This window comes from Cervus elaphus, chromosome 9 (genome assembly GCF_910594005.1).
Source record: "Cervus elaphus chromosome 9, mCerEla1.1, whole genome shotgun sequence".
Taxonomy (NCBI): domain Eukaryota; kingdom Metazoa; phylum Chordata; class Mammalia; order Artiodactyla; family Cervidae; genus Cervus; species Cervus elaphus.
In genome coordinates, this window is record NC_057823.1 from 6,899,243 (window position 1) to 6,925,470 (window position 26,228).

At 51.2% G+C, this 26,228-nt stretch overlaps 2 protein-coding genes across 4 annotated transcripts; one reads left to right on the forward strand and one right to left on the reverse strand.

Moving 5' to 3' along the window:
• The first annotated feature begins 99 nt into the window (after positions 1-99).
• C9H1orf35 (chromosome 9 C1orf35 homolog) lies at positions 100-2,895 on the forward strand. The gene is made up of 8 exons (XM_043910771.1): positions 100-809; positions 899-1,049; positions 1,212-1,257; positions 1,345-1,424; positions 1,635-1,707; positions 1,884-1,969; positions 2,392-2,514; positions 2,599-2,895. Exons 1-8 carry the CDS (start codon positions 569-571, stop codon positions 2,651-2,653), a joined length of 855 nt encoding a protein of 284 aa, XP_043766706.1. The 5' UTR covers positions 100-568; the 3' UTR covers positions 2,654-2,895.
• A 1,199-nt stretch (positions 2,896-4,094) lies between these two features.
• On the reverse strand, positions 4,095-21,227 carry ARF1 (ADP ribosylation factor 1). 3 transcript variants are annotated; one of them, XM_043910773.1, is made up of 6 exons: positions 21,072-21,089; positions 19,268-19,390; positions 5,972-6,156; positions 5,787-5,897; positions 5,573-5,697; positions 4,095-5,408 (listed from the first exon to the last, which is right to left on the reverse strand). In XM_043910773.1, the coding sequence occupies exons 3-6, from the start codon at positions 6,117-6,119 to the stop codon at positions 5,247-5,249; spliced, it is 546 nt and encodes a 181-aa protein (XP_043766708.1). In that variant the 5' UTR covers positions 6,120-6,156; positions 19,268-19,390; positions 21,072-21,089; the 3' UTR covers positions 4,095-5,246. The 3 variants fall into 3 exon arrangements, with proteins under 3 accessions (XP_043766708.1, XP_043766707.1, XP_043766709.1); XM_043910772.1 differs by lacking the exon at positions 19,268-19,390 and having other exon boundaries at positions 21,072-21,227; XM_043910774.1 differs by lacking the exon at positions 19,268-19,390 and having other exon boundaries at positions 20,977-21,079.
• Between the last annotated feature and the right edge of the window lie 5,001 nt (positions 21,228-26,228).

Here is a 26,228-nt window from a genome sequence, read left to right on the forward strand (position 1 = left end):
ATTCAGGGGTTGGCTAGTGGAGTGGCATCCCTCCACCCACTAGAATTGTTGTCATTGAGTCTAATCTGGTCTGCTGTGATGATAAACAGAACGCACTTGCCCAACAACTAGCTCACTTTAGTTCGGATACTGACCCATCAGCAGTGACTGCCAACACCTTGGGGGTGACTGAGGCATTCTCTGCTCTGTCTGGGGAGTGAACCCAACGAGGTGTGCTTGCCTGCTTCCTCGGAAACTAGACACAGCTGGTCCCCCCGAGGGCGGAGGCTGAGCGTTGCAGGCACGACCTGACCTTGGCCGCTCTCCTGTCTCCCAGGCAGCCGGCTACCTGATAGAAACCTCCATCGGCTATAGTTGGAAACCTTCAGTCGTTATCTCTCTGGTGCCTACCCCTCCTCCAGCACAGCCCCGGGAACACGGCAGGCAATGGGAACTGTAGCTCTGCGGCGTCACCCACATAATATGATTTATAAAATTGTCGGTCTTGGCAGCGCGATGCTCAGGTACAGCCGCACGTTTCGCAAGTGCAGATGCCAGGTCGCGTTATTGCGCAGGCGCTCTGGCTAGGATGCTTGGGGCGGGGGAGGGGGACAGTGCGCAAGCGCGTGGGGTTGGCGCGGACGTGACGTCACCGTGTGCGACGTGGGAGTGGGAGCTGGGACCTGTAGGGCCTTGGTACCGGGAATCCCGGGGAGAGGTCCTGCACGTTACCACAATGTTCGGCTCCAGCCGGGGCGGCGTGCGCGGCGGGCAGGACCAGTTCAGCTGGGAGGATGTGAAGACAGACAAGCAGAGGGAGAACTACCTGGGTGAGTGGGGCGCAGGGACCCGGAGCTCGCGGGCTGTGGGTTCGCCGACCCGCGGGCCGTGCAGAGGGCTTGGCGCTCTGTTCCCGCAGGCAACTCGCTGATGGCCCCAGTGGGCCGCTGGCAGAAGGGCCGTGACCTCACTTGGTACGCTAAGGGCCGGGCGAACAGCGCTGGACTGAGCCGGGAGCAGGAATTGGCGGCTGTGAGGCAGGCGGAACAGGAGGCGCTCATGGCAGCTCTGTGAGTGTGCCTCGAGAGCTTGAGTGGGGAGGCGGCGGCGGTGGGGTGGGGGTGTTACTTCTGGGTGGGTGCGCGGCGGGGGTGGATGGGAGCGCGGCGGGGCTGGGGGAAGAGGCGAGGCGAGGCTCGCCGCTCCCTGAAGCTCACGCGCGGCCCCCGCAGAGGCTACAAGAACGTAAAGAAGCAGCCCACCGGCCTGAGCAAGGAGGTGAGATGGGCTCTTTTGGAGGGTGGGGCTGGGTTGGTGAGGGGGCTGATCCCTGCTCTCCAGCGAGCACTGCACTCCCCTCCACAGGACTTTGTCGAAGTTTGTAAGCGGGAAGGTGGTGACCCGGAGAAGGGAGTGGACCGGCTTCTGGGTCTAGGGAGCTCCAGGTGCGGGGCCGGGGGGGGGGGGGGGGTCCTCGGGAGCCCCAGAAATCGCGAGGGTGCGGCTTTTTGGGGCTTGGCACCGTCAGCTGCCTAGGTGGAAACCAGTGCGGGTCATCTAGGCCAACCACTTCTCTAGGGAGGCCTGGGGATGGGGGGCGGTCCTCGTCGTGGGGGTGTTTCACCATAAAGAGTATTTTACCCACGTCCCCGCAGTGGCTCTGTAGGGCGAGTGGCGCTGTCCCGGGAAGACAAAGAGGCCGCTAAGCTGGGGCTTTCGGTATTCACGGTAATTACTCCCAAATATGCTGGATCTCATGGTGGGGTGGGAATCGGTCTGAGCGCCTCTTCCAGTTGAGGGCCACGAGGCAGGCCCTTGGGGAGGCCCTCCCAGCTTCTGGCTGGTTCTCCCCTGTCGGTATGCCGGGGCACCCTGCACGCCCCCAGAGTGGCATTTCTCGGCAGCACCACCGCGTGGAGAGCAGTCGGCCAGGGACCTCCTTGGCTTTGGCCAAGAAGAAGCCTCGGTCAGAGGAGAAGGTGGAGCCGGGGTAAGGGCCCCCAGGGCACGGAACTCCTTTCTCTCAGCATGTTGGCTGCTTCTCCAGTCAGGCTGCCAGCTCCAGCCCCCTTTTTCTTCTGAGGAGCTTTGGGGTGCAGTGAGCCCCAGGGAAGGCTCATGACGGCCCACCAACCCACAGCAGGGTCAGGGGCGCTAGAGTGTCAGCACTTGGCCCCAAGAGTGCAGGGGCATCCCAGTGGGAGGGCTGGAAGCAGCTATGAGATTGTCAGGTAGGTGTTGCCCTGCAGACCTTTTGCCATAGTCCTAATGTGTCTGCGGCGCTGGCCACACGTGGTACTGAGTTATTCTTAGTGACTTGAGGTTGAAATGGCTACACATGGTCAGCAGCTACTGTGGTCTAGACCCCCAAAGTCCTAAGGGCTTATAGCACTCACGCACTCCCCCTTGTAGTCCTGAAAGCCACAGGAAGAGCAGGAAAGAGAAGAAAAAGAAGAGGCACAAGAAAGAGAAGAGGAAGAAAGAAAAGGAGCGTGGGAGAAGGCTGGACTCCTCACTGCCCCCTGCCCCTGTCCAGTAGGTGCAGCTGCCTGGGGGTGGAGATGAGGGCGTGCTTGGCAGGCAGAGCCCCTCACCCCAGGCGTCTCGCGGTCTCCCTAGGCGTGACTCTGACTCCTCAACTTGCTGCAAGAAGCGCAGGCATGACAGCGACTGAGGCCCAGGGGTCTGAAGGACTGGCCTGTGGGGGTTACCCCAGGCTCCCAGAGAGGCTTGCAGGTCCCTCAGTCATGTCCGACTCTGTGACCCCATGGACTGTAGCCCGCCGGGCTCCTCTGTCCATGGAATTCTCCAGGCCAGAATACTGAAGAGGCTTAGTTGTGGCCCAGTATGGCTACTGCTATTTTTCTTTGTATTGACTCCCTCTTTGTACTTAAATAAACTTATTTTAAGTGGCAAGTGTCTTATACTAAAAGGAAACTTGCTGTTGTGTCACAACAGAAAGTGATGTGTGAAAATGCAGTAAATCTTGGGAGTTCCAGCAAGGCCGTCTGCAGTCACACTGAGGGGCACTGTCCTTTTGGTGGTCAGCATCCTGGGGTCCCCTGCTGGCCTGGTCCCTGCATCTACTTCAGGTGTACCAAGAGCCCTGGATTATGTGTGGTCAGCAGGGAGGGCAGAGGGACCAAAAGGTGCTCAGCTGCAAGCAGGTGACCGTGCGAGAAGGGGGCAGTCTGGGCTGGTAGATCATGGGGATGTGGACTTCCTAGGCCACCAAAGATCTCCTAACCACCAACTCACCCTTACCCCGCCCTGTAAAGGCACTGGCTCCCTCCACCCGGTGCCCATCCCCAAGGCTGAAGGCACATACAGAACCTTGCCATCCACAGAAAAAAAAACATCCTACAATCACACTGGAATAAAGACAAAACCTAGACTGGATTCATTACCGAGGTTCTCGTTTTGCTGCTGATTTTAAAAGAAATGAGAACTGAAAGCAACTCTCTTAAAGGCACTTGGCACTGGTTATCAACCTGTTAGAGATCACTATCTAGGGCAGGGCCTGTCTCCTGGGGGAAGGCCACCTGGACTTTGGCCTGCCAAAGGCCGCCCCAGTGGGGAAAACAAGGGTGCCAAGAAGGGCTCCAGGTCAGAGGGGCGACCCCTGCAAAAGTGGGAGGGGGTCTATGGCACAGACACACAAATCACCCAGCCAGGCATGTGTCCATTACTGTGGCAGCAACACTGGAGATTGTCCTGCCCCTCCAGAGGAAAAGCTGTATGGCCTGCGGGTACCAGAGAGAGTGGATGTTAGGAAGGGGGGGTTTCTTCCATACCACCCTTGGCCCTGGCCCCTGGGGAATACCCTATATGGTGACCCTGCTGTCCCTCTCCTGACTGGGCACTGCCAAGCCTGGGGCCAGGGGGCTGGACTGCCAGCACTGAGACCAATGACGTGGTTACCACAAGGGCACTGAGACCTACACCCGACCACTGCAAAGTGCAGGTAGGGGTGTGGGTAGGGAAGGGATGGGCAGAGCGAGAGAATGGGCAAGGCAGAGCAATGCAGCCCTCACCAAGTGAGGAGAAAGTGGCTGTCCTTGCCCAGCTCCCAGAGGGCAGGCTGTCAGGGGCACCCAAACACAGGAGAGCCATGAAATAGTTAAGAGATTTTATTCTAATAGCTGTAATTACAGTGCTTGTTTGTCGAAATGAAAACTGAAAACAAGTATACAAAACAGTTGATTACTAATTGTGTATTGAAAGCAGTAAGAGGTTCCACGACACCAAATAAACCAGTTCTGAGGTTTTCCCCAAGATAAAGTTTAACAGCTCCAGCTTCTTCAGTGTTTATCAAAATACAAAAGAAAAAAGTAGAGGTTATCATTTTCAATGGCAAATCTGACCCTTGCAGGCTGAGGGAGTGAAAGCACATGTAGACAGGGGCTCTGAGGGGCTGGGGCTCAAGGATGACCACCCGCACTCCTGCTGGTGAGACCCCAGAGAGCCCGGAGCAGGCAAGCAAGGGGACTGCAGGACTCCCGCTCCAGCCAGGGCGTTCCAACCAAAGTGCCCATGCTGACCCGAGAAAAGGCCGGGGTTCTTCCAAGGGGTCTGAGAACGGCGGCTGCAGCCTCCACCCCATCTCCTGGGCGGCCATGTATGCACAAATACAAGCACAAACGCTATGGGGTGTGGGATGACCCGAGACAGCAAATCACAGGGACCCTATTGTGACCATGCAGAACGGATATCATGGCTGGTTCTGCCCCGTTTCATGTTCCCAACGGGAAACAGACCACCGGTGGACTGGACTCAGGCCGTTACCGCAGAACCTACATTAGGCACATTTCTCCCTTCTGTGTGTTCAAGTGTTCTCCTTATTTTGTATTTGTAACTATTTTAAAAAATGCACTGAGTTTGGGTTAAAAACCAACCACCAAAATGGATCTCAACACAGATCTAAAGCCCAGAGGAGGAGTATTGGGCTCGTCTGACACACAACTCCTGGATGACCCGTGTGCCTAAAATCCCTTCTCAGTACTAAACAGTGGGTTGATTTTCTTTTTACAATAAAAAAAGCTGAGTAATATTGCATAGGAGTACCAGAAACTGCCTCATTGGAAACAAAAACTATTTACATTAAATAAAAACCCAGCTGCAGGCTGCGTCTGCACATTTACAGCATGGTGAAGCACACTGTGACCGGCCATGGAGACAGCTTCTGGCACTCACACCACAGGGGCACGTTTGCCACATGAGAGTAAAGCGAGGGTGGGAGGAGGGAGTGAGGGGGGGAGGACTGCAGCTCATTTCTGGTTCCGGAGCTGATTGGACAGCCAGTCCAGTCCCTCGTACAGCCCGTCCCCGCTGGTGGCACAGGTGGCCTGAATGTACCAGTTCCTGTGGCGCAGAGAGTGCAGGCCCAGCTTGTCCGTGATCTCGGCCGCGTTCATGGCATTGGGGAGGTCCTGGGGGGGGCGCAGCACAGCAGGCGTGGGTCAGGGGGCTGCGTGGAACCCTTTCCATCTGCTCTGTGACCACCCCCCGCCCCCGTTCAGACCTCCAGCCCTGGGAGGCTGGCTGCCTGACATGCACCCCCCACCAGCACACTGGGTAGCTCAGTCACACGTACCTGTTTGTTAGCAAACACGAGCAGAACGGCGTCCCTGAGCTCGTCTTCTGCCAACATCCTCATGAGCTCCTCGCGGGCCTCATTCACACGCTCTCTGTCATTGCTGTCAACCACAAAGATGAGACCTGCAGAGGGGACAGTAAGCGTGAGCACAGGCGCTCAAGACACCCCGACCCCCACTCCTAAGGGGTGTAATGGGGTAGCTCACTCTTACCTTGTGTGTTTTGAAAGTAGTGGCGCCACAGAGGCCGGATCTTGTCCTGGCCGCCCACGTCCCACACAGTGAAGCTGATGTTCTTGTACTCCACAGTCTCCACGTTGAAGCCTGGAGGAGACCTGGGTGAGCCTATCCCCAGAGGCACCGCCACCTCCCAGCCTCCCAAGGCCCAGCGTCCTCACCGATAGTGGGAATGGTGGTCACAATTTCACCCAGCTTCAGTTTGTACAGGATGGTGGTCTTTCCTGCAGCATCTAGGCCCACCATGAGAATGCGCATTTCTTTTTTGCCAAAAAGGCCCTTGAAGAGGTTTGCAAAGATATTCCCCATGCTGCAGACCGGTGGGAGCAACACTGGCCAGAGAAACCTGCAGGAACAAGGAGTCCTGGGGTTTTTTTCTGTGCTGCCCAGGGCCAGGCAAGCAGGAACAGCTCGGAGACCACTCACCCACAGCCAGGCTGACGCAGCTCCTCCTATATCACAAGGCACAAGCTGATGAAAGTCTGGTTCCTATCCAAAAGAAAACAGTCCTGCACATCTACCTCTTGAGCCTCTAAATCACTCTTACAAGGCAGCATATGGGAATCTTAGAACAAGGCTGACTGGAATTTGAAGCAGTTGCTACCATTATCTGAGGAACTTACACCCAAGGCCTTAGGGCAACTTACCTCTAAAGTCCTTCAACTTGCCACTTTGGGGCGCAGTAAGTGTGGCTTTCAAATGAATGCTAGATTCTCCATAATCTGAGTTCTTCAAGGGGCCAGAAACAATCACTTCAAGGCGCTACCATGTCTCCCAACTGCTCCAAGTCTCAATGAAACAGAGTTCCATGGTAAGACAACTAATACCCGAGAACCTAGGAGGGCCTGGCTGAGACCAAGAGCCAACCCTTCCTAACAAGCTGAAGCTCAGCACACCCTGCAGGCAGACTGGGTGAGTGAGAACACCGGGGCTCAAGGGGCGCATACCAGGGCATTCAGTCCAAGGCTGAGCCCACAGCATGGCCATGTTAGGGAACACTTTCCTGAGACCTGTGGTCAGCGCTGCTCCAGAGAGAAGGCCTGTGTGGTGCAGCCACAAGCGTGCAGAAGAACGTGTGCTGTGTCTGGGCTCCCCGGCCTTTCCTCACTCAGCAGAGCAGACTGGGAGCAGTCACTGAGCGGACTGGACCCAAGGTCAGAGCCCAGGCCCCAATACCCAGACCTGCAGGAAGGGAGAAGTGATCACAGAGGAGGGGATCTCCTATACTGTAAGACCCACAGGGCACCAAAGGTGCCCAGATATGGCCTCTCCACACTCAGTACATTTATCCTTCAACTGTTTTGTTTCCAAACAAGGCTTTAGGAAAAAACAGTCACTTTCTCAAATGCTTATGAATCTGGACTTAGCACCTAAAGTGAAGTCAATCTGTGGAGAGCTGAGCAGCCTTCAACTGGGCAGATTCTGTGTGAATGTTGACAGAAAACCAAATGAACCACAAAGAGTTTGTTCTAAGCTGATGGGAGATGCTCACACCTGATCACTGCGAGGGTGCTGGTGGAAGCTATTGTCAAGGTTGGGAAGGACCTTGCCCTGCATACCTAACCCCCCAGAAGTAACTATGAGCTCCCCAGTGTTTGAACTTTGGATGGACACTGCTTGGCTGAGAGGCCAGGCCCATGGAGAACGCAGAAATGGGCCTGCCACAGGCACTCCCCTCTCCATTCCGCCTAGGGGGTGTGCCCCAGATCCCCACCACCACACGTCACCTCTGATGACAGGCCGGGTCTCCATCGTAAGTTCCTTTCTGCCTTAGTCATCAGTGAGCATTTGGGGACTACATACATGTTCTGTTCCTCACCCAACTCCCACCCTTTAGTTTCAGTATTCTGACATTTCCTGGCTGAATGACTGCCATGAGGACTGTCAAATGGTGGTTTCCTATGGAGTCATTCCTCCAGCTTTGGTTAGCCTTCTACCCAAGGAACCACCGCCCTCTTCCCCGCCTACTGACACAGTGTGAGCCCAGGACTCCCCACTACTCAGTGGGCCAGGACCACCGCCCCACTGTGACCCAGGTGTTCCAGTGGTCTTAGGGGCGGCCAGCGGGGCCCCTTCTAGCAGGCTTCGGGGCGCTTTCAACATTTTACAATTCTGCTTGCTTTTGAATAATATTACCTATTAATAAAATTAAATTTAAAAACATCTTTACTACGGTATTTCCTTTTTGGCAGACAACCACTTTTCCTAAATATAGAGGATGATAAATTATGGAAAACAGGAGAAGGAAATGGCAACCCACTCCAGTTTTCTTGCCTGGAGAATCCCAAGGGCAGGAGCCTGGTGGGCTGCTGTCTATGGGGTCTCACAGAGTCGGACACGACTGATGTGACTTAGCAGCAGGAGTCAAACTTTATGCTTTTGCAAATGTATAAGTAGTTGTTCTACCACCATTTCTGTTTGTGGAGTGTGTACATTTAAGGTGTACATCATGTTGCTTCAGTAAGTGTAAATATTACAATATGTTTGCTCTTCTGATATTTCTCATATCACTTACCTATAGTGCATTATTATTATGTTCAACAAACCTTACATTAAATCTCAAAAAAAAATTATGGAAAACAGAATGAACTGAACGCATATTTATCTCAGCTTATTCCTGAAGTCACTACCAATAAAGTATAAGTGATGATTGACTAAAAGGACAGAGAGAAGGGGGTACAATTCTGGTGGGGTCTGACCCTGACCAAGCACTCATCCTCAGTCCTGCAGGAGAGCCAGGGGACCTTTTTGGAGCAACTGAACCAGGGGTCCTGACTCTGTGCTCCAGTCAGAGGACGGCACAGTGCTCTGGAAACAGAGGAATATGGCATGCTGGGAGGCACAGTGCCCCCACAGACCTGCACATGAGACACGGAGGCCTCAAGGCCGGGACTTAACTCTCACACCTGGAGGCCCCCAAACATCCACGCCCCATCTCCCTCTAAGAAGCCCCCAGTGGAACTGACTGAAACAAAGAATTTGGAGAGAAGCAAGACAGAAGATAATTTAAAAACAAAGTAAACAATTAAAAACAAAGTAAACAATTCCCTCAATTATGTGGTGAACCTAAAACTGTTCCCTGCAAAGAAAGACACAAACACTGCTTTCCATCTGTAGTTCTGTGTCAACCGAAGCATGGAGTCGGTGAAAGGGCAGGACAAGGAGGTCACAAGTGCAAAGTCTCACACACACCTGTCTCCAGGTTGCCACAGGCAAGGCCAACACCTCCATCCCCGCCTAAGGTGACAGAGGGGACGCAGAGGAAGGCCTGAGCAGCAGCCGGCCCAGGAAGGAGGAGAGCTCCAGGAAAAGAGGAGCACTTTACCTGTGTGGTTTAAACACGGGGCTCGGCAATTCTAAGGAAATTGGGAAAAAATAATGACAAACATCCAGGAAAACACCCAAAGATGAAAATGAAAAGAAGTCATTTTAAGATTTCCTGAGGGAAAACATAATAAGCCAGTCACCACTTGACTCAGCAGTGAATAATATTTATTTAGTCATGATACTCTGACTGGCACTCCTGGGTACCGGGAAGCCAAGGACAGAACTTGTGGTCTCAAGGGCCAACCATCAGTGTCCAAAGCTGACATACTGAGAGACAGTATTAGCACCCTATTCAGAACAGTAAGGCATAAAGGGGCTATCCCTGGGAAGCAGGCTGGAAGACTGCTGTTTACATTTGTTTTAGCATTAAGTTCATACACACGGACACAAAAACCTGGGCACTAAGGAGTGAAACCGTTTTCTGCACTTTGCCAACCCCTACACGGCACTGACGGCACGTCCCAGGTAAGCTGGGCCCAGCAGCACGCCCACACCCGCACGGCAGCCCAAAGACACGGCCAGCCACAGCCACAGCCGGCCAGGGCCTCCTCTGCCCCCCACCCAGCCCAGCACGTCTGCCCACTCACGCTCCCTGGCCTGCCTTGGCCCTGGTCGGCTGAGCCCTAATGATCAATCTGGTCCCTTCCCTCCACGGTTTTTCAACTTACCCAACTCCCGCAGCCCCAGAGGGAAAGTGGGCCATATATTTGGTGGCTAAACCTAGATGGGGATGAGCAGGAACTCTGGGCTTCCCTGGTGGCTTAATGGTAAAGAATCTGCCTGCAAGATGCGGGTTTGATCCCTGGGTCAGGAAGATGCCCTGGACGAGGGCATGGCAACCCACTCCAATATTCTTGCCTGGAGAATCCCATGGATGGAGGAGTCTGGTGGGCTACAGTCCATAGAGGGGCAAAGAGTCAGACAGACTGAAGTGACCGAGCACACAGCACCTGGTTTCTCCCACCGTACAACCCACCTAGCTACATCCGCCCTGCACCTGGTCCAGGGGCCCTGTCAGCTCCTAATCTAACACAGCATGTGTCGCAGTGGAAAGGTTCAACAGCGACCACAAGAGTTGTTCTGTGGCCTCTCCATACAGGTTCTAACCTTCAGGACATCCAGCCTAAGCCTATTTCACCCTTTCCTCCACCAGGATCCTTTGCACTCAGCCCAAAACCTGTTTTTCAGGTTCATGGTAATGATCATATTTGTAAGCAGTGAAGACATTGACTTTCTCAGAAGAGCACTTCTCTGCACCTGCCTGAGTTTGCACCTTTGCGCTGGCTCATAAAAAGAGTAACAAAAGATCATCTCTTTCCTGAGACAGAAGGCACTGAGCAGATGCAGCCCCTTAAGAACATTTTTTCCCTTTTCCTGGTTAGGACCAGAAACAAGACTGGGTGGTGGTTCAACATTATAGCGAAGAACAGGACACAACTGGCTGGCTACATTCCTGTCTGCGAAGATCTACTAGGATGCAGGCCAAGGCCAAACAAGATGCCACCCCAGAAAGCCAGGAGAGGGAGGGAAAAAATGTAGCTGTAAGTTTACACCTGTTCCATGCCAGTAAATGAATCCAGAGTAACTGGTTTATAGCTGTTAAAGAGAAATATATATCTCCACGACCTCTACCTGTGCCCACTGCATCTCCTAACAAGTCTCAGAGGATTCGGGATGAGCAAGGAAACCCTCCCCTACAGAGTTGTGCAGCTTATTTCTGCAGAAGGAAAATCTGTCAATTTTCTGAAATGGCTAGGAGCTGGTTTATTTAACAGAATCTCTGTAACAATGGATATCAAGATGACCCAAACTATTGAGAATCACTGCTGCTAAGTCGCTTCAGTCGTGTCCAACTCTGTGCGACCCCATAGATGGCAGCCCACCTGGCTTCTCCGTTCCTAAGAACACTAGAGTGGGTTGCCATTTCCTTCTCCAATGCATGAAAGTGGAAAGTGAAAGTGAAGTCGCTCAGTCGTGTCCGACTCTTCGTGACCCCATGGACCCCATGGACTGTAGCCTACGGGATTTTCCAGGCAAGAGTACTGGAGTGGGTTGACATTTAAGAATAAATCACTAACCTAGAGCATGGCTTGGGAAATGAAAGTGTGACCCAGGAAGGCAAAAAAAAAATTTTTTTTTAAAAACCATGTGTTTTCTATTCTGTGCTTCAGATGGAGACAAGCTGCTGTGGTCCTTCTGTAAATAAGAGATCATATGGGTCTCCCCTACTCAAATGAACAAGCTAGGTGACATCAGAGCTTTTTCTCATTTTACTTTTTTTTTTTTTGGAAGTTTATTAGGTTACATAAGTTACATATAGTAAACTGTACAGCTCAACAGTTCATAATGTCAGTTTTAATATCTAATTTGAGAAAAATTAACAAAGTGAAGATCTTCCCGAGGAATTGACATAATTATAAAACATTTTAACTGTTCCATTTATTCTTTTAGCAGAGTGAATGTGCTTAGATTATCAGCCACTCAAAAGCCTAATTCATCTCTGACATGTAGGATTTAACACTAAAGGGGAAGGTCCCCTACTTTCATAAGCGATATGATCACATATCACCATCTGCTACAAACTGATGTTTGTACATCAACTTGGGGTTCCAGCACATCAACTAAATAAAGCCTTAAGGCACTACTCTGCTAGTCCAGCATTCCACTTCTGTAGCGCTAACATTTTTCTGCAACTGAGTAGACCACCACATATTGTCACTATTTTATAAAAATTAGTGTAAGAAAACTGAACATGCCAATACTAATGATAGACAGATATGCCTTACAGGCCTAACACAACTGTGACAAAGCTAAGGATCAACATGTTCAGAAGGAAAAATAGTCACACTGAGACCCTCAAATGATATAATTAAGTTGACTGAACTGTATTATTCTCAGGTGTACAAAATAATGATCTGTGTATTTATTATGAAATGATCACACAGAGTTTAACTTTTGTCACCTCATAGAGTCACCCTTTTTTCTTTGTGATGAGAACTTTTAAGATTTCCTCTCTTAACAACTTTCAAATATACAATACAGTATGGTGAATTACAGTCAGCATACTGTACCTTACATTCCAGGGTTTATCTGTCTTGTAACTACAAGTTTGTATCTTTCGACCACTTTCACCCATTTCACCTACCTTGACTCTGAACTTTCAATACAAAGAAAAAGAATAAATGAAAGAACATGGAAAAACATTCTAGAACAGTGTAATTCTCATCTGCATCTAAAGGTGAGTTCCCATGAGAGACTGATTTTTGTTTTTCATGATTGAACTTTCAGGATGTTTTGCAGGAATCAATCAGTTAGACACTAGATCTGGTCTCTATGCAGCAGTTACCCACAATTCCCGCCCCTAAAGAAGGATGAGTGCCAGAAACCCAAAGGCTAGTACAGAGACACTGGAGAGCTGGTCTCCAGGTGCCCTGCAAGCTGCCTCCCAAAGCTGAAGGAGGGGATTTCTGGTCAGGTCTGATTCTTAGACCAGTGAAATTCAATTTACATCCCTCTCTGCCAGCTTAAGATTCAAGTTGAAATTCTTAAAATGACAACAAGAAACAAGTTTCCTTCATGAATATGGCTCTTGGTCTACACTAACTTGAACACTCAACAGTCACTGTCCAGTGTCTAGTGGAACAAGCACACTAAACCCACAAGGCAAATATTCAAACAGCGTAACTGCAATTAACCCTACTTTTCAGTAACTGCAAAAGTCAAAGCATTAACTGATGAACATATTTAGGTTTTGCAGTTCCTTCTCATTCATCGTCTTTAAGTTTTATTTTACTACTTTTTAAAAAAAAACATAACTATCCTCAAAATCCATTACCAAAGACACTTACATCGATCTGAAATCTACATATGAGACCAAATAACCAGATGATCTAGCCCAAATGAAAACAACATCCACATAGGACCTCTGAACAGAAACGTCACATGGCCTTCAACTGGGGTGAAACAAGGAGTGGATGATACCTACAAGTAGAGGCTTCGCTCAGATACCCCATCAAGAACTCTCTCACAGCTCTGTGCATTTGTCCTGGCCGCAAACAGAGGCCTTCCAGGGTAAACCTACATTCCTAGTGCCCGGCAGCTATGCAGGACCATCTGAGTACGCTGTCCGCGGGATGGGACGGCTTGCAGGTCCTGCAGACCGGTGGTGGGCACCTGGGCCCTCCACTATGAAGCAGCCGGCACTACGGACCCTAACAAGTACTCCTATTCTGGGAGTCAGGGCACATACACCCTGATTCCAAACACACTTACATCTGAAGAAGTTGTTACTGGGAGGGAAAAAAATCACAAGACCCAAAACACAAATTTGCATCAACCTCACAACATTAAAATGTGCAACAGGGTCTTCCTTTGGTGGTCCAGTCATTAAGAATCGGTCTTCCAATGCAGGAGACATGTGTTCAAACTCTAGTCAGGGAATTAAGGTATCACATGCTCAGGGCAACTAAGCCTGTGCACAACAACGAAAGAGCCCATGAGCTCACACAGCTAAATAAATATTTAAAAAAAAGATGTATAACAAATTAACAGAAAATGGAGGAAACAAAGCAACTTATGACCAAAACGCAAAGCAGGATATGAAAACTACAGGCAACTCTAAACCACCTGTGCTGTGCTCAGTCACTTCAGTCGTGTCTGACTCTCCGCGACCCCATGGACTGTGGCCTGCCAGGCTCCTCCATCTATGGATTCTCCAGGTAAGGATACTGGAGTGGGCTGCCATGCCCTCCTCCAGGGGATCTTCCCCTAAACCACCTAGACACCCTGAGAAGTGCCCTACCACTAACTCCTTACTAATTCTGCACATCAGCAATCCTTTGTTCAGACCTTAGCTGTGCTCCCAGTCGCCTCTTCATACTGATTCTCCACGTCATGCCCACCGGGCCCTTCACTCAACCTCTGAAGGCAAGTTCAGATGCTGCCTTTCACAAGAAAAAGTCCTTTCCTTTTTATGTTTTTCAGTGCACCCTCAACACACAGTGGGGTGAACGGTCACCACACTCACGTTAAGGAGCAGCTGTGTGAGGAGCACAGCTTTGGGCACACAAAAGCGCAATGCTCACTGAAACCAACTGACAGATGGTGAAACCCAAGTGGACAGTGACATGCTTACCCTCCCAACCTCACCTCAACGGTAAACTAGTTTTTAGAGGCCTTTGGGCCTCTCATGTCAAATGTCAGAAGACTGACCCATAGTTACACTGGGGCCCAAAGCTTTAGCATGTGCACGTGAGGGCACACACGCATGCACACAAACGCATGCACACACATCTCCAGCTGCTGAAGTCTCAGTCCCCATGATCCTCACAGAAAAAGCAGGCACATCTGTCAAACAGCACAATCCTGTGTTTTAGTTTTAGAAGTGAGAATGAGAAAGAGATGGCAATTCAGGATCCTGTTGTGAAATAAATCACATTAATTTGCTTTCGTCACTCTACTCTAATTATGTAATCACCCAAATGTGCTGAAGCCTCTGTGGTTTCTGTTCTGCTGTCTTCTCAAAAAGGCCACCTGGACCTACAGTGCAGACACAGGACCCTCTCCAGGCACGAAGGTAGGGCTCTGGGGAAGCCAGTGTTGCCGAGACCCTCTCCACACCCTTGAAGAAAAAGGGAAGTGCAACCAACTATTAGCTTGTCAAAGTGCCCAGTTCTTCCTCAAAGTTCTCAGAGTGGCAGGTGTCCCCACCCCCAGGCTTTTTCAGAGCAAGAAAACTTTGTGAATGACTAAAATGATTAACGGAGTCACAAAGAGTTGGACACGACTGAGCGACTGAACGAAAATGATTAAATCAATCTCCAAAACTTGATTTTTGCCTGCAGAGAACTTTCATTTTGAAAGCAAAATGTAAAAAAGATCGCAGCCCTACCTCTTTTTCTGAGCGATGGGCTTCCCAGAGGACAGAAAACAGGGAAGAGCAGCAATGGTCCAGTCTGTTAGATCCTGTACCTCTGACGCCCCCTGCCAGACCCGCCTCCCTGAGGCCCTTCTTAGAAGCACCCAGAGATGCTGCACCAGCCCGGAGCACTCAGGACACCCTTGCTGGTCTTGCCTGGGAGGCCGATGTGATTGGGTGAACTTCTCCCTGGCCTCAACAGCCACAGCAACCCTCTCAGTTGGCCTCTTCCTATCCTGCTCACATTTTAAACTGGGGGCAGCCCTGGACTCAGGAAAATTTCATTCATATACCTGCTCCTGCCATCCTCTGCTTAAAACCTCCCAGCACTCCGTGGCACCCCTCTCATGTGACCAGAGGTCCCACCAGTGCAAGACTCAGTGTCTTGTGCTTTCACTCACCAGCACTGCCCTGTCCAGCCATTCACTCCCAGAGGAATGCAACCCCCTATATGGGACTCCAGCTGAACCTTCCTTTCATCTCCAGACTTATCTCCTATTTCCCCCTCAATGCATGGATCTCCCATCAAAATCTCATCCTCAAATATAAAAGGACCCTCTCTTTCCCACTTCAATCCTGTGCAACTTCCTCCCAGTTCCTCAGATCCGAACCTCAGAGATACCCACAATCCCACTCTGTCCTTCTCCCCCCTAGTCTGTTTACTGGCAAGTCCCACCATCTCTTTTTTCCAAGGGTGCTTCCCCATCACTGTCTGCCTGTGCCTGGTCCTGGTCACCGTATCTCCCGCCCTCTGGCATTCCCAAAGCCTGTAGCTGTCACTCCACAAGGTGTTTCAGATGCCAGCAAGAGGGGACTATTAGGAAAGATCAGACCAAATTCAGGTTCCTTAAAAAGATCAGAGCCAACACTCCCATGCATTTCACAGCATCACCTCTACCATTCAGAAGGAAGCTAGGAGACAATATAACCAACATACTCACTGGACTGCAAAAAACCCATGCTGCCCCAACTAAAATGTAACTGGGAAATGAAAGACAGTGTCATATGATAAAATGTGACCTTCAATACTGGTCATGACCACAAGTTCAAGGGAGGCAGTCAGAGAACCACCTAATGAAGACTGTCACAAATGCAGCCAGCATCTCTGACACTCAAGGCCTGGTGTGTCCACCAAGTTTTTTTTTCTTCCCCTACCTGGAAACAGATACCAACTCTTGGTACGATTCTGCAAAGAACCAAATACAATCACCCTTAATTTACAAAGTAGTTTTATTCTTGGAGAATTCAGAACATCTATTAAAACCAAGGGCTTCCCTGGTGGCTCAGATGATAAAAGAATCTGCCTGCAATGCAGGAGACCCAGGTTCAATCCCTGGGTTGGGAAGATTCCCCTGGAGAAGGGCATGGCAACCCAACCCAGTATTCTTGCCTGAAAAATCCCATGGACAGAGGTTCATGGGGTCGCAAGGAGTCGAATACACCTGAGCACCTTCAATTAAAACCATACACACACAAGTTGACTCTGTACATAGAAAGAATTAGGTTTAAGATATAAACAGCCTTTCCACCTACATGAAAGTCATGCAGAATGCATTCTTGCTTCTAAATATCAGTATTGCCTCCCATCTTTGACAGAGCCCAAAATCATCCCACACATTTCCAAAATACCCTTTCTGTGGGGCTTCCCCTTCAAGGACCATTGGCACACACCAGCAGGCCACCCTCCCCTCCTCTGCTCCTAGCAAGTCTCCAAAACCACTAAGTGCACTCCCAGCTCAGGGCCTCTGCGGCTGTTTTCCCCCGTTTCTTCCAAAGACCCACAGGAGCCCCTCCTTAACACCTCTGCTCACGTGGCACTCCTCCCGGTCCTCCTGGCAGGCCTGACTAGCTACACTCAGTGCCCACTCCTCCTTCGGGTCCCGTGGGCCTGCTTTCCCATTCCACTCACTGCCACAGCCCTCCACCTTCCACCCAGCCCTCACCCACCTTCCCTCACTCACCTCCCTATCTCTACTTGTCTTTCTCCACTGGCCACCTCCCTGGGCACCCAAGAGATTCAGACAAGGAGAGGAGAAAAGAATCATAAAAGAATATTTAAGGGCTTTAAGGATTAAAAAATATAAAGATTAATCACACACGTTTTTCTAAAAAATTAGTTTGTCAGAAAAAAAAAACAAACTATCAAGTCAATGATGAATTTCACACTGGTTTAAAAGTATACATGAGTGTGGTGGAATCCGAACATTTCTTTGACATTCCGGTGAGGAGGAAATATGAGATACAGTTAACTACTCAGGGCAAACGTGTGCATCTGAGGAATGTTCAATGCCACAAAAAGGGTGTGCACACAATCTGCTTCCTAAACCTGCCCTCGGGTACCTGCAACTAGTGACTAAGAATACATCTGCACTGATCTCAGGAATTTGCAAGACCTCGTATCACTTTGATAGAAGAGAAATGTTAAAAACTATAATTATTTTAAGCAAAGTTACATCACCAGAATTGACAAGATTCAATGAGTTAGGAACTGCATGCTCATTTACAGATGATAGAAAACTCCACAGGAAAATCTACTCTTCATAGCAATTTTTAAAGATACCCTTTATTCTGAAACCTGTGCTCAAAATGCTGGCACATCTAACTTTGCCTTTATTCCTACTTTGCACATATGAGTTTAGACAGAATCTTGAAATTGTTTTCTTGGTCATTTGTCCCTATGTCAAACTGACAGGATACTTAAAACTTCATGTTAAAAAATTTCCAGGGCCTCAAGAGACCTAGCACCACTCAACTTTCTGTTTAGCACCCACATAAGAGCACTGCAAAAATAATTTGATGTACAATACAAACTGAAAGATGCTGGCTATTTTACACATGACTTGCTCTTTGGAGACAAATTCTACTAACTTGCTAGCATCTTTTAGAGGACAAAAACTTACTAAATTCTCATTAAACATTCTCATTAAACATGTTTCTAAAATATACTCTATATATTTTTTACTTCTGAAACTGTGCATGGATCATAACTGGGACTCTTAATTTATGCTGCATACTAACAGTCACCTCTGTCGCCTCAGGTGTGTAAAAATGTTTGCCTCCTGAAGAGAATCACTCCCAAGTGCTATGTATGTAAAAATCTGTCTGCCTTGGATGTTTTCTGTCTCTTTTAGTCAGTGAGAAGTCCTATTCTTCCCTTCCTATTTGCCGATGAAAGGCTGCCCAGCTCAGTTTCCAACATACGCAAAAAATCAGGAAACACGGGTTTGTTAGGAATATTGAGGTTAGTTCCTGCAACAGATAGCTTCACTATTTCTTCCCACTCATATAAGGAAGCTTAAGTGAAAGAACTGGGTGAGGGCCTAACAGATTCTCCTACAAATAAGGAGCATTTGATGTGTTTGTGTTAAACTCTGCCACATTTTTTCTAGCTAATCAGGCCATCTGATCCATCTAAGAATGCTGAAGTACCTTCCAGAATAGTGTTACAGCTATACAGCTGTAACAGGTGCTGTATGTTAAAGAATTTTTAACAATCACAAAAGGGTAAGGATGAAGTACTCCCCTCACCTTGGCTCACACTCTGAAATTAACCAACCACCCTTTCTCATACTCACACATTCCCAAGCCCTCCTTTACTTGACAGTAGGAAGCATTACACCCAACCCACTGTTCGGTCAAAAACATTTCCAAAAGACCACTTCGGATGGTGCTAGGAGGACATTTCTAATACCATCCACATCAATGAGGAGCAGACGGATCACAAAAGAGATTAAGTTCTTACCTAATTTTAAGATCCCAACTGAAAGGAATTTTTCATGTTTCTTTTCCAACCTCTGACAGATGTGCATTTTACTTCATTCTCCTAATCCTACAAAGGTTGGAAGGTCAAGGGGAGACTATGGAATGCTGTGCACAGAGATAGTCATAAGTGGTACAGGAAGCACAGGCTAGATGGGTTTGAACAGCAGCTCGGTAAGGGATCACAATGCTCAGAAGGGCTACAGAAATGCTCGGTGAGCCTGACCTGTGATCAAGAGCAGACTTAAATTCATGTATCAAGGCAACATTCAATTTGAAGAACTTAAAGAAAATTGATTCAACTCTCTCAAACCAAGTTAATATACTATTTATGAACTTGCACAAGGGTTTTCCCCACTTTGTTAGGTTTATTCCTAAGGCCATTTGACCATGGAGAGCAACTCGAGGGTCCATACTAAATTTTACTAAAGTCAACAGAAAACTCAAGGTGTACCTTGTTGTAGTTTCAAGCCTCTCGTGGTCTTTGGAAAAGGTGGCTTAGCAGGTCTGAACGTCCCCTTCACATTGCGCAAGAGGCAAAGCAAATAGCTGAACCGCACAATTTAAAAAACCAGAACTGTAAGAAGCACAGAACCAGTTTTTGCTTTCTAACTTTCTTACAATGATGAGCAGACAGTATGTGAGTCAGCTATCATCCAAACCAACTATTTTAAACCTTTCTGAAGTAGCAATTTTGAATACTTGTATCTGAAGTTAGCCATCACAGGAAACAGATTTCTAATGACCAAGTGACAAGGATTTGTTTTCAACAGGACATTCCCAGTGAAGGGACACATTACATTCTACCCATTGACTAGAGAAAACCTTTATGGGAGGAAGATAGCACACTGTAACAGAGTGGCCATATTTGTGATAAACACATACACTCAATTACTCATAATTTTGGACTCAGCAACACCATGCACCCAAAGTTCTTCCAGTTTTGGCTACTCAGGATGGTTTCTGAAAACTCCCAAGGACATAGCACACGCCATGGCATCTCACACTCCTTCAGACACTCTGCCAAAAACGCAGGAGCAACCATGCAAACAGCCAGCAGGGGGGAAAAAAAAAAAACGCTGACCACTAGTTCTGAAACAAGAACAAGAGCTGACCACTCCAACACCAACTACATCAGTTACGACTACAACTACATAGTTCTCAACAGTGACTTCCGGGGCCACCCAAAGCGTTTGAATTGCCCGTCTCCTGCCAGTGATTTCTTGTGCAATTTCGCTAGAAACAGCAACTTGGTGTTCTGTTGAGCGCTGAAAAGTGCTCAACTGGTTAGCTAATATTTTAAGTACTCTGAAATTAATTGCCAAGCCTTATTAACAAAGCTACTGTTTTACCGTCCGTAACTGCTTGGACTGGAGAGCGTTAGGACGCTCTGCTAGGGAGGCTGCCTCAACTCCGGCCAGGTCGCGTTCTATAGGTAGGTTAAAGATTCACCAGCTCGGAAGTGCATTCTAATCCATGTCAAAGGCACCCAGGAAGCAATCCCGGGGTTGCAGCAATCTTGGACAAAGGGGCCCTACAAAGCCATAGGCGCGTCCATCGAGGGCTTCCTTGGCCATAGGCGCTCCTACTCAGACCCAAGCGCAACAGCACGCGCCTAGGAACCCGGGGCTCCGCCCGGCCTCGCCGGCTCTGTCCTCAGAATAAACAGGAACTGGGCTCAAACCCTGGCCATCGTGTGACCTTGGCCGTGTCCCGGGCTGCGGGCCTCAGTTTCCTGGTCTTTGCGACCCCGAGACAGGAGGCCTTGGAGGCGGAGCAAAAGCGGGGCTTCCTTGAGAGCCCGCGTTGCGGGCCGGACTTCCGGGAGCCCGCCCCGGCCACTCTGGGGGGCTTGGTAAGAGGGTGGCCAGACAGACCCCCTCCCCGGCCCCGACTCAGCCCCCGCCCCAGCTCGGCCCCGACTAGACCCCCATCCCAGCCTAGACCCCTGGCCCCGCATTCTGCACCCACCCTGCCCCGCCCCGCCTCGGTCCCCAGCCCAGCCTGAACCCCCAGCCTGGCCTAGTCTCGCCGCAACCCCCGGCCTCTATTCGACCCTGGGCCCGCCGGGCCTTGGTTCTCCGGCTCGACTCCTCCTCGCCTCGGCCCCCGGCCCGGCCTCACGTCGGCTCTCACCTCGCCCCTCACCCGGCCTGGCCTCACCTCGGCCCCTGTCTCGGCCCTCACCGCCCCGGCTCAGCCTCGCGCCGGGCCTCAACTCGGCCCCCGCCCCCGCCTCGGCCCCAGCCCAGCCTCACCCTCGGAGGCCGCGGCGCAGATGCTGCTCGGAGGCAGGCGTTGGTTTCGCTCCCACAAGATGGCGGCTCTGACGGCGGCCACGTCAGTGCCTGCTGCCGCGGGGGACGCTGGGGAACGGGGCAGTCCCCCCCGCGGTCCCACCCACTCTTCCTTTGCGGTGCGCACGCGCAGACTCTGTGCGGGAGGTAGGGACAGGACCTTGGGTAGGCGCGGGGCCCAAGGAGGACGCCTCGCTCACCGCTGCGCTTGCGCGCGCCCCCCGCGTCCCCAGCGCGCCCAGCCCCGGCAGAGTCCGGCTGCGCCTGCGCGCGCCTGTCGGTAATCTGCCTGGGGGTGAGTTCTCAAGCCCATTTGGCAGATGCAGAGACTGAGTCCCAGGCGGGCTCTGTGGTCCCGGGGCGGCGTTCTGGATGCCAGCTCCCCTCTCCAGCCCCAGCCCCGGTGACCGCAGGGACCCACGCTGTCCTGTGCGCGGTCGTGGAGCGACCTGGAGAAGCAAGAGTCAAGATCAAATGGAGAAGGCATCTAGTAGCACGGGTGGAGCAAGCAGCCAAAGCTGGGCAGGGAACAGTGCTGCCCTGGGGTGCCACCTAAGCGGGATCCAGGTGACACAGGGGAGCCCCACCTCTGGGAAGCCTCCTTAAGCTGATCAGAAGGGAGAGGGGGCCTATTGTCGTTCCTCTCCACATTCTCCAGGCTCGGGCCTTACTGTGGCCCCCTACTTGGGAACTCACAGTGGCCTGCCGACCCGAGCCACCCCCCGCCCCCCATCGCTCCACTCCTGTGCTACTTGAACACTCTCCTGTACTATCCTCCAGCTGCTGTGATGGGTCCCCCAATCAAGAGGCATAGGTGGGATTGCTGGGGCAGCCTTCCCTCGGTATCTTGCATGTTGTGGAGAGCACAAAGCAGGTCATTACCTGGGCCTTCGTCCAGGGGCCTGCCTGGCAGACAAAAGACATGTGTTGTGGAACATGCCGGCAGCCTCCTGTCATCTCTCTCCTGTCCCCCCAACCTACCCACTCCTCTTGGGGCCTCCGTACTCTGCTGGGGTGGCTGGGACCTCACCAGCCCTCCCTGGGGCGCCCCACTCCCCCCAGGCAGCCCTCCTGCACCAAACACTGATGACCTCCTCTTCCAAGAGGCTGAGGACCCTAGATCTTGTGAGCCAGACTCTTATTTTGAGCCCCAGCCTCCCCCAGACCTCATCATTTATGGAAGACCTAGTGTGTGCTCTGCACCCCAACTTCTGCCACCACCACCACCACCCCCCCCCCCCCATTGCTGTAAACACATCACAATGCTCACTCAACGTTCCCTCAGGGTTTTGTATCTCCAGAGAGGGGCACAGAACCTTCTGGTGGTACCAGCTCTCTTCCCTAGAGAACTGACACACAGCTGAATGCCTGTAAATGATTGTGTCCTCAGGAGCGTCCTTAAATAGCCAGGAAGGAGCATGTCAAAGATACATACACAGTTTTAAAAAATAAGGTGGATTCCTCTGTAAGCCCCAGGTTACTGAATTTACCTGCTTCCTGATTCTTTTCTCCTGGTCTGGCCCCCACCTTGGGAAAAGAGGGTGTCTTCAGACCAGACAGGTATGGGGGCCCAGGGTGGGCACGTCAGGGGAAGGATCCCTGCCCCAGGCAGGAGACGTTAGAGAGCCAGGAGGTACTAGGCAATTGCCTCGGGAAAGTGAGGCCCTTATGCCCACCAGGACCTCCCTGTCCCCTTTCCAGGGATGGAAAAGCTGTGTACCTGCCCAGCTTTGGCCAGGAGAGGGCAGAGTGAGCCAGCTAGAGTGCCTGCCAGCATCCACGGCCACATCCACTGTCAGGTTCAAAGCCCCCAGCCCAGATCCTCACCTTCAGCTTTACCTAGAGCGGAAATCTGGGGCTAAGTTCCTCCCCTCTCGGCGGGGTGGGGGGGGGTCCCTGAGTCCAGAGACAAGGTCAGACACAGGGATGCTAAACCCTAGGAAGGGTGGTTAGAGGAACAGAAGTACCAGAAAGAGCAAAGGGGCCGAGGCAGGAGGGAGAGGGAATATGAGTACACCCTCTAAGCCCCCCAGCCTGGTAAGTACTTCATGCAGCTTCTATGTGTGGCGTTTGTGAGGGGGGCAACATTTGTGCCAGCCTACTGGCAGTCAGAGAGGTTGCAAGCCCACCCAAGGTCACACAGTTTGAATTGAGCCCCTGGATCCCGGATCCTAGCATGTTTGTTGCCAGCATCTCTTCCTCTGTCCCTACTCTGCCTCTGAAGACATTGGAGCTTCAGTGCTTCTGTAGGCTGCAACATTATCTTGGATTCCTCCAGTGATGGGGAGCTCAGTACTTATTAAGGCACTCAACACCCAGGACCTAGTTGCAGAACTGTATCCTCTTAAAAAAACTTCTCAGGATGGTGGGCAGATTGGAGTGTCTCTGCTTGCTTGCCCTCCCCTGGTGAGCTGGCCTTTAAAGAACCCCTGAGCCCAGAGGGGACCCTAAGACAGGTTTCTGTCCCAGATACAGGTGGGATGTGAAGAGGGCCCAACCCTTCCCTCTGCTCAGCTCAGAGCCCTTCTCTAGGACCCGCCCTCAAAGCCCTCTCTCCTGCGTGTCCCTCCTGGTGCAGGCTTCAGGGATTATTACAGCTGTTCTGGTGGTGTGGGTCCTGGGACGGCACCTGCATGCCCTCCATGCCCATGCCCATCCCCAGGCCATTCTGCCCCTTGTCCTGAGCCTGGGTTGGAGTCTGGGGACAGCTAGGTTATGTCGGAAGCCTGTGTTTGGCATGGGGGTGTGCCCACCGAGAGCCGCATGGCAGTCAAGAGTCAGTGGGAGGACCATGGCCCAGTTCCATGCCTGTGAGTGGGCTGACTCTGGGGCCTCTCTCACCTTGAGACTCTTTGAGCATACCCACTCCTGCCTCAGTGTCCCCGTATCATGCAGGCTCCTCCCTTCCCTGCATCCTCTCTCTGGCCCAGCTCACAGTAACAGCCCAGGACCATTCCCTACCCAGGGCTTTTCGCCCCTTTCCTGGGCACTACCTGGGAATGTGCAGTTCTTGAACACTCATGTCAGCTCTCCTGTGCATGGCAGTGCTCTCTGGAAGGCCAGCTTCACTGGGAAAGATGTTTCTTACCTGGTTCTTGGTCTCACTTCATGCCTGGGCAGACGATAGGTAAGGCGAGTCCAGGGAGTGCTTCTCAGTGAGCTTCACACTGGGATGCCAAAAAGCACGCCTTTGTTTTTAGGACCCTCTGACTGATATTTGCCATCCCCTCCCATTTTGAATATAGGTGACATTGCCAAATAGCGGTATGCACTGGACCTATGATGTTGTCAGCAACAGAAACCTCAAGACAATTATATGTCTTGTCATGGCTGTTGCAGGAACCATGAAATCTTATTTCTGTTCCCTGCTCAACTGAAATTACAGAGGTTGTCAGCCTGCAGCCAGCTTTTTCATCTCCAGTGCTGGCAACTGAGGCTGACAGAAATGACAGTGCTGCATTCCGTGCCCCCTTCTGCACAATGCTTCCTTTCCACGTCTTCCAGCATTATGGAGCTGAACGCAGTCAGAAGGACACACTGGATGTATGCAGTCTGGAAAGTGGTAACTGCACTCAGTACATTTTGGAAACCATCATCCTCATCGAGGTAATAGAAACCTGTTGCCCCTGAAGTCACATGCCACGAAAATCTTAAAACTTTTGATAACTGGATCTGTTTCTGATGGTGCATCATTTATGTTAGGTAGTAATAAAACCGTATTCTGAGAAGGAGTTCATGGACTTCCCTAGTCTGCTAGGGGGTCCCTGGTGCCCACATAACCTACCTGCTCTAACTTCTAGATGAGGTCAGTAGGGGAGGGAGAGAGGCCTCATTTGGGGATGGCATGTGGCAAGCTGCCAGGCAGGGGACCAGCAGAGATATCTGACATGGAATTTGAGGGACAGGAAGACCCCAGTGACTCAGGCACTTTCCATGGTGGTCCCTGCTGTATGGCTGGCGACCAGGAAGCCAGCAGGAGGAGATCATCAAGACCAGGCTGATCAGGGTGTGGAGCCATGGCACTCAGCAAGTTGATGGGTAGGGGAGGGAGGGAGGAGGGGCAGGCCCTCATGGGTCTGGGCACAGATTGTATCACAGATTGTGAGGGGGCCTGCAGCCTTCGTCGCCACCTGGACCAAGCTGTTCTCTTGGGACTCACCTCCAGGTTTGAGAGGGCTGGTGTCTGTTCCTCTCTCTGGGGGGGGCCCTTCTCCCCCTTTCAACCCCCAGAGGACAGCAGGAGGGAGGGACCCAACCTGTCTTGGGAGGCATCTGATGAATTCAGGGTTTCAAAAACCCTGGGAAAGGGAAAAGTTTGTTGGTCCCTGCCCTATCTGTGGACTGGTGACAAGTTCCACAAGCCCTAGTGGCTTAAAATGACAGCCCTTATATAGGCAATCTCCTTGGGGGTTAGGACCTAGGAGCATCTTGGTGACATGCACTGGTACCAGGATTGCATGTGGTGCAGCCAAATAGCAGTAGTACCTGGATTTACCCCACGGGATTTTCAGGGGGTAGAATGATATCCCCCCAAAGTCACATCTGTCCAGAATCTCAGAATGGGATCTTGTCTGGAAATGGTGTCTTTGCAGTTGTAATTAATCGAGAATCTTGAGGTGAGATGACTCTGGATTAGGGCCCTGGATTCAATGACAAGTGTTAAAGGTGATTTGAGACACAGACGCCAGAAGGTGGCCGCCTGACCACAGAGGCAGAGGTTGGGGTGATGCAGCCATAAGCCAGCGGATGCCTGGGGCGCCAAGAACCAGGAGAAGCAGGAAGGGTCTGCCCCTAGGGCCTCTAGAGGGAGCACACTCTACCCACACGTTCATTTCGAACTTCCAGCCTCTAATCCCAGGAGAGAACAAATTTCTGTTGTTTTAGCCACTACATTTGTGGACATTTGTCACGGCCTTCCCAGGGGCTCATGTGGACTGGTTTCTGGGGCTGAAAGTATGGGGGTCCCCTAGACACCCCTCTTTCCTTTCACCTGCCTGTCCAGGTGGTATCTGCACACATTGGCCTGAGGGTAGCCAGCTTCTTGCAAGTGGCCACATGACCTGTGCATCTGGGTGTGTGTCCCCCACTGGGCAGGCGTCCCCTGCCGTGACTGCCACA